This window comes from Lichenostomus cassidix, chromosome 4A (genome assembly GCF_008360975.1).
Source record: "Lichenostomus cassidix isolate B80296 chromosome 4A, HeHo_3.0, whole genome shotgun sequence".
In the NCBI taxonomy this organism is placed as follows: domain Eukaryota; kingdom Metazoa; phylum Chordata; class Aves; order Passeriformes; family Meliphagidae; genus Lichenostomus; species Lichenostomus cassidix.
Window position 1 is genome coordinate 1,806,087 of NC_139485.1, and position 15,997 is coordinate 1,822,083.

General features: G+C 51.9%; 1 protein-coding gene across 4 annotated transcripts in view; it reads left to right on the forward strand.

Annotated features, from left to right (window-relative positions):
- The window catches only part of LOC146437261 (vascular endothelial growth factor receptor kdr-like), a 119,138-nt gene that overhangs the window by 28,404 nt on the left and 74,737 nt on the right, over positions 1-15,997 (forward strand). For all 4 annotated transcript variants that reach the window (XM_085060028.1, XM_085060030.1, XM_085060029.1 and 1 more), the window contains exons 2-3: positions 4,510-4,606; positions 8,155-8,357. In XM_085060028.1, the coding sequence (XP_084916154.1) occupies positions 4,510-4,606; positions 8,155-8,357 (300 nt within the window). The remainder of the gene's footprint in view (positions 1-4,509; positions 4,607-8,154; positions 8,358-15,997) is intronic.

The following is a 15,997-nucleotide window of genomic DNA, read 5'->3' on the forward strand; positions in this document are numbered from 1 at the left end:
TCAGTCTGAGGTGTGCTCACACTGTGGGCTTGTGCTGAGGGGTCCTGGCAGCTCGGAGGGGAGCACACTGGCATTTATTTGGTGGTTTTCATTTATTTGGTGGTTTTCATTTATTTGGTGTCATTCATTTATTTGGTGTCATTCACTGCTGGAGTCCTTGGAGGGTCTGCCTTGCCCAGGTTCCCATGGCAGGAGGGGAGGGCACAGCTCTGCCTCTGCACACCCCAGCTCCTGGTGTCACCTCTCACAGGGCAAGCTGTGGTGCCTGTGCAGCCCCTGGTGATTCCAGAATGATTCCAGATTCCATTGGAGCTCCTGCTCCAGGCTCTGCCAGGCAAGCACAGCTCACAGCAGCATCCTCAGCCAGGACAAAACACATTGTCTATGTCACCCTCCTTCCCTGACTGAAATCAGCTCCAAAGCTCTGCCTTCCAGTCCCTTCCAAGGGGCCCTGGGACCCAGCTCTGCACAAGGGTGACTTTACACACATCAACAGCCCCTGGAGCTCAACCATATGCACTAACCTCTTTGTGTGCCCAAGCCCTGGTGGAATCCTCCTCTCACCTCCCTGGTTTCACTGCCAGCACAGCAATCTCTGCTCTGCCCAGCAATTATCTCCTTGTCACCTGAAGCACAGGCTGTGTGGCTGTGTCCCCTCAGCTTGCCCCGTGCCCAGAAGGGATCCCTGGATCCCTCAGTCAGGTCCCACACCCCCTGAGCTGTCACTGAGTGACACTGAGGCCTCTCAGCCATCTGTGAGGGCTCTGCCAGGGAGAGCTGCAGTGCCCAGAGGATGCCTGAAGGAAGGCTGTTACAATAAGGAACAGAGATTAAAAATACTTTTATCCATGCTCGCTGCTGGGCCCAGCATGGAGCATCAGGCTGTGCGTGGGAGGGATCTCCCTGTGCCAAGTGAGATGGAGCTGGAAACCATCTGACAGAGAGGTGAGGAGGTCACCCATTACCCTCTGCCTGGGGAGCCTCCCGGGTTTCATGCTGGCCATGCTGCAAAATCAGATTATCCCAGGAAAAGCAGTTTTCAATGTATTTTTCTCCCCTGGATAATGTATCAGTCAACCTTTCACATTTCACTCCCGAGGATTTGTGGTTGTGCTGTGTTTGCGGTTTTTGCCGCCGAGAGCAGAATGTGAAAGCCTGAGCTGAAGGTAGGAATAAAGTCCCAGAGTCAGAAATGGTGCAGTGAGGCTCTGGACAGAGGCTCTGTCCTCACCTGGGGCTCTTTCCAGCCTGGAGATGCTGCTCTGCTCTTGCTGGAGCCAAACTGTGAGCCGAGAGCCAAGGGAGGGCAGGAATGCCATGGGATGTGTCACTCCCAGGAGGAGCCTTCCCTCCCCTCGGTCTGCAGAGGGAATGCTGTGCTCAGAGCTGTTTGCAGCTCTGCAGGAGGCAGCAATGCCAACCCTGCAGGGTTATCTGATCCCAATCCACACTGGGGGATCCAGGGAAGGATGCTGCACCAGGAGCACACAGGGAGCAGGGCAGCTCTACAGGGAATGCAGGGACAGCTGTGGCACTGGGGACTCTGCTTGTGGCTCTCACAAGGAGCTTTGCCATGGTCATGACACAGGAATGACCACTTGCTTTTCGTGTCCCCTGAATCCCTAGGGCAGGACCAAAGTTATTGAACAGGGAGAAGGGGAAGATGTTCTTCGAGGCCTGGGCATTGTACTTTGAGCTGTGCAATCAGAGCAGGACTTGGCCCAGCAGGGCACCCAGCCCTCCCTGGGCAGGCTGTGGGTTTAGGGACAGAGGTGGGGAGCAGGGCTGTAGGAAAGGAGGGGATGCACTGCCAGAACCTCACCTGGTTCTCCCTTGCAGCATCCCAAAGCCTTGGTGGAGCAGATCCCTTTTGTCATCCAGCACACCCCAGGACTGTCCCCAGCTTTGCCCCCAAAATCTCAAGTCTAGGTCTCATGGACCAGGGGAGGTCAAGGATATTGTGAGATCTCACTCTGCCAGTTTGGCATTGTCCTGCCCTCACACAGCCTGACTTGGTCCCCCACTGCTCTCTCTGTTTTCCCCTCCAAATATTCCTTTCTCAGCCCACTCAGCTCTGGTGTGGCAGGAAGGGCACAGGCTGTGTTTATATGAACCCTCTGTCACCTGCCAGCAGAGCCCAGATGTGTGTGTGGCACAGGAACTTCTCCTCCTGTTCTCTGTGGGGTAGAAAAGCACTGAAATTATACTTTGCTTATTCTGTTCCTCAGCTCCCAAAGCCAAAACAAACTTTGGGCAAGAAGTAACTCAGAAGCAAAAAGAATAATCAAAACTTATTAAAGAATACTTTTCTTTCTTTTAGCAAAAACATTGTCAAATATTGTAAAAGCCCCAAGACTCTACAGTCAGAACAGAGTTCAGGTGTCAGGCTGTGACTCTGACAGTGCCACACTTGCTCATGAGAGCTACAATTCAGTCAGAAGCCCAGCTCAGGACATGAGCTGAGCCCCTCTGAGCCCTAAGAACAACTGAAGGCACAAGAGCAGAGAAATAATCTTGTTTCAAACCCCAGGATTCTCGGTGGAAGCAGCACCTGGCTGAAGTCACAGCATCAACAGCCCAGAGCAAATCCTGGCAGAGGCAGTGTCCTGGGAGAGCTGCAGGGACCCAAACCCCCTCAGCTGGCAAATTAATGGCACTTGACAGACACATTTGGAGCTGTTGGCCATATTTTGGGTCATTTTTGCAGAGCTCAGCACATTCAGTCTGAAGGGGCTGAGAAATATCTCAGCACCATGAAAGGACCTTTGCCAAAGCTCAGCCCATTCCCGGTGGGAACTGGCTCTGTCTGGAGAGCAGAGGGGACTCAGAGCCAAGTGCAGGGATGGGATTGCCTGGCAGTGCCTCCTCCTGAGAGTTTGGGGCTGTTCTGTTGGTTCTCAGCTCAGGGTGATGCTGCTGCCTGCATGTGCCATCCTGAGGGGGTTTAGGAACAGCAGGCTAATCCCTAAAAGAAATGGGAAGGGCAGGGCTGGAACCCCCTGGGTGCTCTGCTTCCCCAGCATTCCAGGGAATGGCAGTTTGGAGGTGCTAAATAATGTCCCACAGAGGCACTGGAGGGAGTTTGTGTTGGCCAAACTCCAACTCCTTACTCTGCAAAGGGCTTTGGGGACAGAGCTGCAGTGCCAGCGCAGGGCAGTGGGATGGGTCTGGCTCTGGTGGCCAGCACGGGACCAGCACGGGTCCAAAGGCTCAGCCAGGGTCTCTAGGAAGGGTCAGTGGCTCCAAGGGTGTCCAGCACTGTCCAAGGTCCCCTCTGGAAGGACTCTGTGGTGCCAGGAGATCACTTGGCCTCCTCTGAGTGACTGATGGGAACTCCAAGGCTGGTGGAAGCAGCCAGAGGCTCCAAAGTGGGAGTGAATCACTCCCTGTGCTGAGGCAAAGAGCAGCTTACTGAAATCAAGAGATGAGAGCCGAGAGGTGGGGTCAGGAAAATCACTGTTTCATGCAGTTGAAAAGTTAAAGCCGAGTGTTTCTCTCTCTGGCAGATATGTTATCTCCCTTCTGTGCTGCACATAATGCCTGTGCTGGGAGCCCAGCTGAGCATTGCTGCCTTATCGAGTGCCAGGCAAAGGAGAAGAGAGATTTGGAGAGCAGGAGGGGAAAGAAAACACGGCTTTAATGTCAGAGCTGTGGAAGTGGAGATCCTTATCCGAGCCTGGCTTCTCCTCTCCTTGATTGTGTTACTTTGGATTGGGACAAAGAAGCCAGCCTGGCCAACCTCCACTGCTGGTTCTTCTCAGTTTCACTTTCTGAGCATTGCCTCATTGTGGATGTGCACTCAGATCCTCCCTGGGGACACTTCCACCGGCAGAAGACATGTCCTGGGCCAGGAGATGATGAGAGAGACTTTGTCACTGCTGTCCCTTAGTGCCCCTTGTCACCAGAGACCTGACAAAGCTCAGAGTCACAGACTGCCCTGCAAGCATTGCAGCAACCACAGTGCCCTGAGCCTGGGCTTCAGCTCCCAGGCAGGATTTGGGGATGGTGGTTTGGGAATTGGTGGTTTGGGAATTGATTGTTTGGGAATGGTGATTTGGAAATCACCACGCTTCTGATTTGCCTTTAATATCACAGGAGCTCCCCAGAATTCTTGTTTTCTCTTCTCCCGTTGATTAAAATGCAGTGTATGAGCTCACCCATCAAATTACTTCCCAAGGACCTGACTCCTTCCACTTTCACAGGCATGTCAAATCCTTTTGACACAGATCTGTTCTCCTCAATCTGCAATAATTCAGCAATAAAGCAGAGAGATACAATTGGCACAAACGCAGGTGCTCGGTGTCAGAAAAGAAAGAGAGGAATAAAGGAATCAAAAACCATCTGAGGGCATCTCCCAGCTGAGCTGCACCAGGATAAATGCCAGCGCTGTGTGGGCCCCCAAATTAGGGACTATTTACAAAACAAAGAGTGCCTCGAGTGCATTGTGCTGCTCTGAGCCAGTGAATGGCCCGGCTGAACTAATGATGGTTTCTCCTTTATTTGGGTCAGGTCTCGCCGAGGAAGGGCTTCTGCAGAAACCCAGGCTGAGCATCACAAAGGACCACGTTGTCATCTCACCAGGAGACACCCTAAAAATAAAATGCTGGTAAGGATTGCTCCAGAATGCTGCCTTTCCGTCCTGGTGTTGATGAGCTTGGCCAGCAGAGCTCCTGGTGCTCTGCCAGCTGGGAGAGGTTGGATGGGCTGGGACAGAGCAGGGAGAGGTCTGGGGTCAGCCTGGCCGAATTTTGTGCTCTAAAAGGGCCCAGCAAAGCCCTGAGTCAGCACAGGGGAGAGCTCATGGGATGTGCTGTGCTTGAGGGAAAACCCCCTCTGGAAACAGGGGCAGATTCAGCTCCTCTGCAGCCCAAATCTCTCCTTTGCTCCCTGTCCATGAGGCAGTGACAAACGAGGTCACCAGGAACTGCCACCTAGCCCATAATGTGAGGCTGGAATAAGCAGCAGTCACTGTCTGCACATGCAAAGACCCAGCCTGTTTAAACATAACATGTGCTTGAAATCAGATTTAACCCGGACTTGTGAAGAACCAAAGTGCTGATGCTGTAAATCAGGGCAGCTCCCCAGTCCTGGCACAATGTGTGCCACCAGCCCTGCAAGGAGCAGCAGGATTTTGGTGATGACAGGGAGAGGAGGCTCTGGGAATGGGGATGGAGCTGACACATGAGGATGAAGCAAACCCAGAGCACTCTGCTCTGCCAGAACACACAGCAGCTGCTGGCTCCACCAAGGGCCTCAGACTGAGCTGGATGGAGGTGTTACTTGTTCTGAGTGGGATTTTCACACTTAACTACTGCCAGAGGTGGTTTTGCAGCTTTTTTTCTGAGTGTGGTAGGAGGGAAGGCTGAAGGTAACACAAACTCTCACAGTTTCTCTCTCTCACACACACACAGTTTTTACACCTTCTTGAAAGGTCCCCTCAACTGGAGCCACTACAGGGATGGTTTCCTGCAACACAAGTTACTGAAAACAGTAAGAAAAGCAGTGGGAAGGTGAATTTAAGCTCTAGTGTACACTGACATGTCCCCTCTGATTTTTGTCCCACACTATTTAATTCTGTGTATGGTGAAAGGTGGATTGACTCAGACTGTGTCAATTTGGGATGCCTTCTGCAGGGCAAGGCAGCTTTTTTCCAAATACCTCCAGCTTGCCATGAGGCTGACGAGGTCAGAACAACCTCCCAGTGGTATTTTTAGCTTGGCAAACAGCAAACAAGATGGCAATAAAGTCTAAGCAGTCCTTTAACATCTCGATGGTGCACTCCATAAAACTTGTGTGGACATGAGGTCCCTGGAGTGCCCCAGGCCAATTAAACCAACACTTCCCAGCTCTCCATCCACTGCCTTTCTAATCTGGAGGAACACCCTGCTCTTCTCCTATCAGCAGGTGAATAAATAGTTGAAGGAGTTATTAGCACTTCAGTCCCACATTGCTTTACAGATGCAGAGCAATAAATCCCCATGGCTGGTCTGAGAAACACAAAAATATGTGAGCATGGGGTGGAACACAGAACCAGGGCCTGGAGCAGTCCAGCTCCTTGGCTCAGGCTGTGCAAAACCTGGGAATAGAAGGCAAGTGTGGTTTCTGGATGCAAGATTGCCTGGATCAACCCCTCAGTGGATGTCTGCCCTCCTCCTCTGCCACAGCAGCCCCTGCACATTCACAGGTCAGCTCCTGGCCCAAGGGGAGCTCTGGAATTCTTGGTGCTTCCAGGGGCACTGTGTGGGGCACAGCACAAGGCAGCAGCCCCAGCAGGTTTGTGGGATCATCCCTTCTCCCTTCAGCTCCAGGCCTTTGAGGTCCTTGGCCAAGATTTCCTGGTTCGTGGTGGCCTGGCCAGAGCTGCTGCTGCCACTGCCCTGTGCCAGGGGTGTGAAAATCCCAAAGCAACAGCCAAAGCCTTCACTTTGCACTGGGATAAAGATTTAGATTATAGATTTAGATTGATAGATTTAAGGAAGCCCAGGTGTGAAATTGCAGTGCTGTCCTGCAGAGCCACCAGAGCAGATCTCCAGCACAGATGGACCCCAGAGTGGTGTGGGTGAGGAGGGGCAGGGACATGGTGAGGTGCTGGGAGCTGGGTGTCCATGTGGACTGGCACTGTTCCCTGTCCCAGGCCAGGAGCCACTGGACAGCTCTGGAGTCACTGCTGACGTTGGTGAGGTGGGACAGAGTGCTCAGAAGGACGGGAAGCTGCTCTGACGTGGGCTGGGGCTGTCCAACCACCAGAACACCCACAACCGAGGGCGAGGCTGCTCAGCAGAGAGGATATTCCCACTTTTCCCAGTGTTTTCCTTCAGCCTTGTGCTGGGAATATCCTCAAGAGCTCAGCTCCATGTCTGCCTCCTGTCCAGGAAGGCGGCAGAGGGACGGGCAGGAGCGATGGCCAAGAGGATGTTTGTGTGTCTGTGTGTCACTGGATGTCCTAGCCAGCAGCTCTGCCTGCAACCCACTGCACCCTGCAGGCCCTGGAGCAGGGAGAGCAGCTGGAGTTACTGGATAACTGGGAATTTCACACAGAGACGCACTTTGGGTATCACCATCTTGGTCCTGGATGTCCAGACTGGATTTCTCGCTGGCAGCACTGAGCTGGGGAAATCCAGGGTTCCCACTCCTTCCTCAGCTCAGCAAATGCCAGTGGGAATTCACTGAGGGAGAGGGAGAGCCAAGCCCCTGTTCTCAGGGGGAAGAGTGGTTTCTCTCTGCAAACACAGACAGAGCTCCCTCTCTCCAATACCAACTTCTTCTCCAGAAAAATCCATGGGTGGTCACCCCCAAACCCCCAATTAACAGTTTTGTACAAAAAAGCACCATAACCTTCATCTCATGGGTGTCTCTGGTCCATCCCAGAGAGCTCTGAGAGCTCCTGCTGCCATGGCCTGATGCTCCCAGCACATGCAGTGGGACTGGGATCAGCTGGGAGCTCTGGTCCTGCAGCAGGTGACACCCAGGCCCTGCTTTTCATCCTGAGCTCCATGGAATTGCATTTGCCACGAGCTGTGCTCAGAGAGCAGCAGGTAGGGCAGGTGGGTGGAATGTGCATCCTCTGCCCTCCTGGCTCTGTGTTCTGGCTGCTGTCATGAGGGGAATTGGAAAAAATGTGTCCTGAGCAGATATTCCCAGATTGGTAATCTGATTCATTTCAGGCCTTTCACAAAAACTAAGACTGAGTCACTGCTGATTAAGCAAGAAAGGTGATGCGAAATTACATAAATATTCTCCTCTGTCCATGCAGCCTCAGTGCAAGAAAATAGGCATTAATTTAGCTGTTAAAATATGCAAAGTCCTCCGCCAGGAACAAACATATAATTTTATCTGCTGCTTTCCAATGTTTGAAGTGGCTAAAATACGGTGTTACAAAAACAAACCCGCACTCAGGCAGTGCGTTAGAAGGGAATTTCAGCTTTTCTCCAGGAGCTTGCTGCAGTTCCCACAGAGCCTTTCAGGAATGTCCCCTGCTCTGGGGGACAGCGTGGGGTGACCCAGCTCCATCTCTGATGGCTGGCAGTGCAAACACCCAGTGAACTCCACCATTTCTTTGGGAATGACACGGGTGGGAGTGCTGGGAACAGCTGGCTGGGAAGAAACCCCAATTTTGCCAGAATGCTGAGTGATCTGTGTGTGTTGTGTTGGCAGGGGAGCCCCGTCGGTGAGCTGGCAGCTGAGGGGTGACAACCCGCGGGTTCACGCCAGCAGCTGCCGTGACGTCCCCGGGCTGAGCTGCAGCCAGCTTGTCCTCAGGAAAGCCACAGCCAATGACACTGGAGAGCTCAGCTGTGCCCTCAGCAGCTCCCCCGGGCACCAGGGGCTCGTGGCCAGCATCTATGTCTTTGTTCAAGGTGAGAATTCTGCTTTTTGTCCTTGCTAGCGGCAGCGTGGGGCTGTGGGATCTGCGTGAGGCAGAAGCAGCAATTCAGGGTGTCCAGCTCCCCCTGGCACAGGAGGAGCAGCAGCTCTGACACTCTGGACACCACACAGATCATGGCAGCTGGGTTTTCATGCCAGCTGAATTCTCAGGGAGATGAGTTGCAGAGATTATCCATCCTGTTCAATTCCAGAGCTGCAGGCTGGGTTGTCCCATTAGTTTAGTTTCCCAAGGAACTGATAAACCAACTTCCTTAAACATCCTTTCCTTTAATTCTAAGTTCTTTAATCCTGAAGGGTTTTGCTGTCACAGTGCTCTTCCAAAGCTTCATCCTGGATGCCCAAGCCCTCTCTCTTTCCCTTCCTCCCCAGGCATGAAGCTTCCCAACAGGATTCTTTGTAATTCCTCCCCTCCTACACATTTGTGTGCTGCTCTGTCCTTACATCTGTGAGACATTCTCAGCAGAGCTGGGTGACCACGCTGGACATATTTTATTGTAAAAAAATGTCCCATTGCTCATTTTCCTTCCCTTTGAGCTGCCTCTCCCCCACGTGTCAGAATCACTGATTTCCCACCCAAGAATCAATGGAAGCAGGAACTTCAGAGGAGCGTGGTCCTCTGTGATTAACTGAATGCAAACTACTGAACAAACATTCCAATAATGGGAATTTTTGTTAGCATATTCCCTCAAAACGCTGGTTTTCCTTCAATCTACTTGACCAATGCATTACTAAACACTGAATCATCTTGGATCTTCCAAGCTGAGATTATGAATCCTCAGATGAAGGAGCTGACTTTTACTGTCTTGAATGGGGATGACACAAACTCCTCTGGTGCTGAATAAGCTCAGCCTTCTCCTTCCCACAAACACTCACGGGGATGAATTAATTTCATTTTCCTAGTAAATGCTAAAATGTGGTTCTTTGAATCCTCTTACTCAAGCAAACGCTGCAGAGGCAGTGAGTTAGTCTGCTGGTATTTGAATCATGCTGCAAACCCACACTTACAGCAAACACCAATCTTTGCTGGGCAGCTCTGCCAGCCCCAGGGTGTTGCTAATGATGGTGAACTCACACGAGGAGCGACTTCCATCCCCAGGGGACTCTGACATGCCCACACAGCTAAATCCAGCTTTTGCACCACCAGGTGAACCCACCTGCTCCATTCATGTGGCTGACACTTTCCTGCCTGTTGAAAATAGTCCCTTTCTACCCTTATCCTGCTTTCCCAGCAAGTTTTCCTCTAATTGGAAAGTGGCTTTTTGGCGTTACTCCTTAGTTCCTGAAGTAATTTTTTTCTCCCTTTCTATTTCCTTTCTCTGTTTTTTTCTTGGTGCTCTGAGCCCTGGTTGCTTTATCCACCCTGGCTCTTGTGCTGAGCTGTTTCCTTTCCCCAGTACACCCCAGGTCCAACATTGTTAACCCAGCCCATCCCACGCTCCAGGAAACCCAATTCTCTCTCCTGACTCAGTGCCCTGGCTGCCTACCCAGCCCTTCTTGCTCTGTGGCAGGAGCACGTGCAGGAAATGTTGTGGATCTTTTGGGACTGCCTGAGCACTTTCCTGAAGAAAATGTCCCCAATTATGAAATGTCTCGCCGGGGATGCTCTTGGAACGGAGCTGAGCTGAAAAAATGGCAGGATGTCCTCCTGCCTGCCTCAGACTGCTGTGCCAAGGTTCTCCTGACAAACAGCACCAAATCACCCCCTCAGGTGCATTTGAATTGTCCTGTGTCCTCCTTGCTTTAAAAGATCTCACTCAGACTTGTGTGCTTTAAAAATTATGGAAGGAAAAGTGGGTGGGAAATGCTCCAGCCTGTCCTGTGCACCCCAAAGCAGCAGCTCTGTCTGGAAGCTGCAGGTTCCTGCTGGGATCTGTCCTGCCAGGCTGAGGAAGCTGAAGTGGAGCTATTTATACCCCGGCATGGAGCTGTCCTCAGGGCACGCTCTTCCTGCCATTCAGTTCCTGGGGAGATCTGCTGGAGGCCAGCAGGCAGTCCTGGGGACAAGGAAACTGCTCTGCAGCCAGGGCTCTGCGGGCTGGGGACTTCAGCAAGGAGTTCAGAGCACCCCTAGGGCTTTGCTCGATATTTCAACGTGCCTTTTGAAGGAAATTGCTGTGACAGTGTCTGGGCACTGCTGAGAAACCCATCAGCTGTCTCCAAGGGAGGGAACTCACAGGTCCCTGGGAGTGCCAGACAGCAGAGAGGTCCAAAGCTCATCCCGGTGGATGTTTTGTGCAGAGAGCTCCGTGGGGTGTTCGTGAGCCCGAGCCAGGTGGAGGGAGAAAATGTGGAGCCAGCCCCTGAAGGCTGGAGATTCCTCTGAGGTTACAAGCCATTATTGCCAAAAAAGGCAGGAGAATGGTGTTTTCCCCTCATTCTGGGCCTGCTGCTCCGCACCGAAATGAGAACATGATTGCATCGGAAGCCCTGCTTATTGGCCATGATTTCCTGTGCTGGCTCCTGTTTTTCCAGCCTCCCTGGTGGGGTTTGGGAGCTCTGTCAGGAGCTGGCACCATCAGCTCTCCCTGCTGGGGTGGTGGAGCTGTGACTCTGCCCAGCCGTGGGCTCAGGAGGGACCTGGGGGTGACAGAGGGATCTGCCAGCCTCAGCTGTGCCCCAGCACTGCAGGGAGGCACAGGAATTAATTGTTCCCAAGGCCTTCTCTGCTTCCCCCTGCAGCTGCAAGTCCCAAGGATCATCATTAAAGAGGAAGAGAACCCCTTTTTCCTGCTGCCCATCTCCTTGCTGGAAATGCAGAGTAGCCCAGGGCTGGGACAGAAATAGCTGGGAGTTGTTAACTGTGTGAGTTCCATCCCAGGTCTGAGGGATAATCCCTGCAGGGAAAGGCAGTGTCTGGTCCAACACTGGATGGGCAGAGCAGCTCTGTGGCAATGGAAATGCTGCCACAGCCCCCCAGACACTGCCTCTGCTTCCCTCTGCCTCCTGCAGTGACCTTCCCAGCCAGGGGAGCCTCCCTGCCAGGAACAGACATTTATTCCAGCCTTTGGGATCCCTGGGCAAGGGAAAGGGCTGGGTGAAAATCCAGACAGTGCTCTTGACAATGGCCCCTCAGTGTCTTATCAACTTTATTCTCATATTAAATCCAAAACACAGTGTTATTCCAGATACTAAGCAGAAAACTACCCCAGCCAAAACCAGGTCAGCATCCACCCCTTAGTCCATATCTGTTACACCATGCCAGGTCCCACATCCCACATTTTCCACTACCCCACTGCCTTTCCTGTCTCATATATACACACAGATATCATTCCCAGCTGAAATCAGGACACTGGGACACATATAAAATTTAACATGGCTTAGAGAAGGAGGAAAAAAATGACAAATCAAGCAGAGATTCATTCCACCTTCCCAAAGGGCTACCCCAGGCTCCAGTCTAGACAGGAGTCAGGACTTGCAGCTCTCAGCTATTTGAAATTCTGTCAGTGTCAGCACAGTCACAGTCCTGGGGGTGTCAGCTGGAAGAGCTCCTGCCTCAAATCCTGCCTCAGCTCCGAGCTCCCCCGGCAGCTCCTGGGTCACAGTCAAGGATTTGCTGCACATTTTGTGCCTCTCAGCCAGTGATCAGAGCAAGGAACGAGTGTGCTCAGCTCTGCTGCCTCCACCTTGTGTGACTTCAGTGCTGAGGGGACTGGGGCTGAGCACATCCTGCCAGGGAGGCTCTGGAAAAGCTCAGCCAGGTTTCCCAGCTGGGATTCCTGCCCACCCCAATGGCATTTGCTTTTCCAGACCTGTAGGGCTGGAAGAGGCACCCCCTCAATGTATGGGGCCAGCAGCACACATCCTTCAGCATCTTTTATGCAAAGCAGGGCTGTTATTCTATTTCCTGAAATAATCATGGCCTTGATAGAGCTGATTCTCAAACAATTGCTTCAGGAACACCAGTCCCACCTGCTCTGACTGCAGCTGGCACAAAATGCTGTGTGTGCCCTGTGCTGGCTGCCCAGCAGGGTCTGGGCACAGTGGGGTGGATCCCCAACTCCTGCTTGTCCCCATGTGGTCTCTCTGAGCACACAAACATTTGAACAGTGACCATTTGGACAGTGAGTGCCAACCAGAGCCAGCAGCTGCTGGGCTTTCACCACCTCAGGGCTGGTGTGAGTTGGGAACACAGCAGCACTGAGGGAGGCATTTTCTTCCACCCATTTGGTTCTGAGCACTGATGTTCACAGGAGCACAGTAAACCCACAGTAAATCCACAAGATGCCCCTGCAGCAAATTTGAGTTGTGGCTCTTTCTAAAGCTCGTTGGGCACCATGGAGGCAACAGCCCCAGTGCAGCTCTGCCAGAGCACAAGGACCACAAACCAAATTTGAAGCAAGACATGTTTATGGGAGCACAAATCCTGCTGAGGCCATTCCAGAGGGAAATAGGGGATGCATCTACCTGTCCTGCTGGAGCATCTCCCAGCTGGTCAGCTCCAGAGCAGGGCAGGAGTTCTGCAAGGGGTCCCAGTGTGCCCCAGAGTGAGGTCACTGCAGCCACAGCCCAGGGATGTGCAGCGCCATCATCCTCTGCCCTTTCCCACCACCAGAAATCCAGAGGGTGGAAGTGCATGGAAGCAACACCCACATGAGCTCATACTCTGCTTCTGATCTTCTTTGAAGCTGATTTCTGCCTCCTCAATCCTCTTGACAGTTCACAGAGATAATGCAAAAGTGAGAAGCAGAACTGCAGGGCCAGGGTGACAGCTTTGGGCTTTGGCTGGCTTTTCCCAAGATATTACCAGTGGGAACGGAGCTGGAGCTGCTCTCTTCTTTCTCCCAGAGCCAGGGCCAGCTGGGACAGGCAGATCTGAGTTTCTGCCCAGCAGAGGAGTGGCAGAGCAGTGCTGGGAGGCCCTGGCTGCCCATCAGTTCCATGGAGCACATGGAATCCAGGCTGTGTCCTGTGCAGGAGCCTTGCTGCTGCCCCTGCAGGGTTAAGGGCTGCATCTGAGGGAAGAGCAGGATGCTTTTAGTTCTGAATCAAGGCGTTCAGTATCTTCAAATCATCTCCTAAAGGGTCTCACTGTAAAGCTGAGGAGCCTTGTAGGCTGCCATGAGTGAGCAGCAGTTCTGGCACTGTCAGGGTGTCAGTGACAGCTCCTGACAGCCCAGCAACAATCACAGATCACAGATCCAGTTCCTCATGGATCAAGAATTTCTAAATGAAAGCCCAAAGGCCAAAATCACATGCACTTCCCCCAACTTCTTCCTTCCTATTTTTATCCACTCAGTAGTTGTTAATTGCTGAGCCTTCCCCAAGGTGGGAGACCTGTCTTAATGGAACTTCTGATAAAGCAGGGGAACATTTTCTACAAAGCCAAAGCCTGCCTAAAGTCTGGTGGGGGAGTGAGAATTTATGAATTCTTCTGTTGCTTGAAACATAATTCCAGACAAAGCATGGAGGCTTCTTTTTTCTGTGGTGTTTGGTTGGGATTTTTTAAAATAAATCTTTCCATTTTGCCTTTATTTGCTTGGCAGTGAGAAGCATTTTGTTTCTACAATTTTTGAAGTAACACTTTTTAAAGTAATATTTTTTCCTCTACAAATATTCCTGTGTTTCTAACAGTAATCTCCAGGGGAAGAATGCATTTCATTTGACCAAAACAGAATGCTTCATGTTGACTCAGAATGGCTTCTGGGGGTTTTGCAGTCACTTTTGTTTTGCCTAAAGAGAAAATATTCTGCTTTCTGTTTAATCTAAACATTCCACCACCAATTCTTTTCATTGGCCTGCCAAACGGAAAGGTCTTTTATTTTCAAAGATCCAGTTTCAAAACAAGTGCCTTTATAGGAGTCACTCCTGTACCTCGAGGCAGCTTTGATGGCTGAGCAAGGGGAATTCAGCAGCCCAGGCTGTTTCCTTGTGAACTTCCCAAAAAACTGCTCTGCCCCAAGTGCCACCGCGCTGCTAATGCTGCTATTACTGTAAAGAACAGGTTAGAAACCTCCTCTCAGTGCTTTCGACCTTGATGAAGACAAACTTCATGGGGATTATGTCAAAACATGAACTTAAAGGACCTGTGAAACTCTGCCCAGGCTCCCCAGCTTAGCGATGGCTGAGTGAAGAAAATAAATGGTGAGGGCGAGAGAATTATCTCGAGCTGGAACAAAGTGAGAGGCGAAATGAGAATGTGGAGGAATTTCACGGCCATGCACAGCCGTGAATGACTGTCCTCAAAGGCCATTTAGTGCTTATCATCCTCTGGGCTGACAGCACCTGCAGGGAGAGGCGATGTCAACGCCGGGGCTCGGGATGGGAGACAAATACCTCGAGACAAATTGCTGTCACGGTGCAGGAGACACGGGCAGCAGCGAAAAGCACCCAAAATCCTGTCTAAAATCCTCTGTGTGTGTGTATGTGAGGAGGATGTTTGAGAGGCACAGGTGGGGGGTGCAGTGCTGGGAAGTAAAGAGCCGTAGGAGACATTGAATTGACAATTCTGAGCACTTGAGTCCCTCAGCTTCAGGCAGGACAAACCCTCTGGGAGGGGATTTGAGTGAGCACAACACAATTACAGCCTCCCCCAGCCCCTGGAGAGAGGCTCCTGTTCTGCAGGTGACACTGAACAAGAGCAGGTGGCACAGGGAGTCCTCGATCTGTGTCCTGGTCCTGTGTCCTGGTCCTGTGTCCTGGACCTGTCCTGGATTTGTGTCCCAGACTTGTGTCCTGGCCCTGTCCCCTGGCCCTGTGTCCTGCTGTCACTGCAAAGGTGTGAGGGGACAGCAGAGATTCCCCAGCTGAGCTGGAAGAGACTCTCCCAAAGCTCCTCTGGAGCAGCAATTCATCTCCTCCTGGACAGAATGAGCAGCTGGACATGAAGGGCTTCACTGCCTGAAGGAAACCAATGTTCTTGTAGCCACTTGACCTCTGAGCTGCTTTTGTGTGTTCCCTGCTTGGTTCCCAGCCTGGCTGTCCCCAAGCCTGGACAGTCCCTTCCCTGCTCCATCCCCTGGCTCCTCCTGAGCCCTGCTGGGCAAACAGCAGCAGCCTGGCCTGCCTGGGCTTCCTGCAAACTTCCCCTGCCCTGGGCAGCCAGACATCCAGGCAGAGCAGGGGAAGGAGCCCTGCCCTCTCCTCGGAGCTGATAAATCCTCAGCTCTTGTCTTTCCTCACACATAATGAGCTTTGCAGCCCACAGTATATAATTTTTTTTACTTCTCCTCTGGGAATTGCTGGGTGTTTCTTTCTGGGTAAGATTCCTAGGGCATTTCACCTTCCCAGCTCAGGAGGAACAGATGTGCCAAACTACAGGGAAATGCTCTGTTGTCATCGAGGGTTTCTTTGCTGAGAAATTTCCCCTCTGAGTTCAGTGCTGGTGGCTGTGGAGAGGACAACACCTGCCTTTCCCAAGCCACAGCTCTCCAGATTGCAACACTTGAGTGCCACTGATTTACACCACCTGGAATTGGAGATCTTCCTCGAGGCTGAGGTTATCATTTTTAAAGAAAAGTGACCCTGTCCCTTTTGTTTCACAAAGTTCTGTCTCTGAGAGACTTTTTTACAAGGAGTTAACTGATTGCTGCTGGACTGGAGGTGGTGAGCATGTCTGTAAAGCTGGCAGTGACACTCCTGATGTGCCAGCAGATCATTTTTCCACGCCACGGTC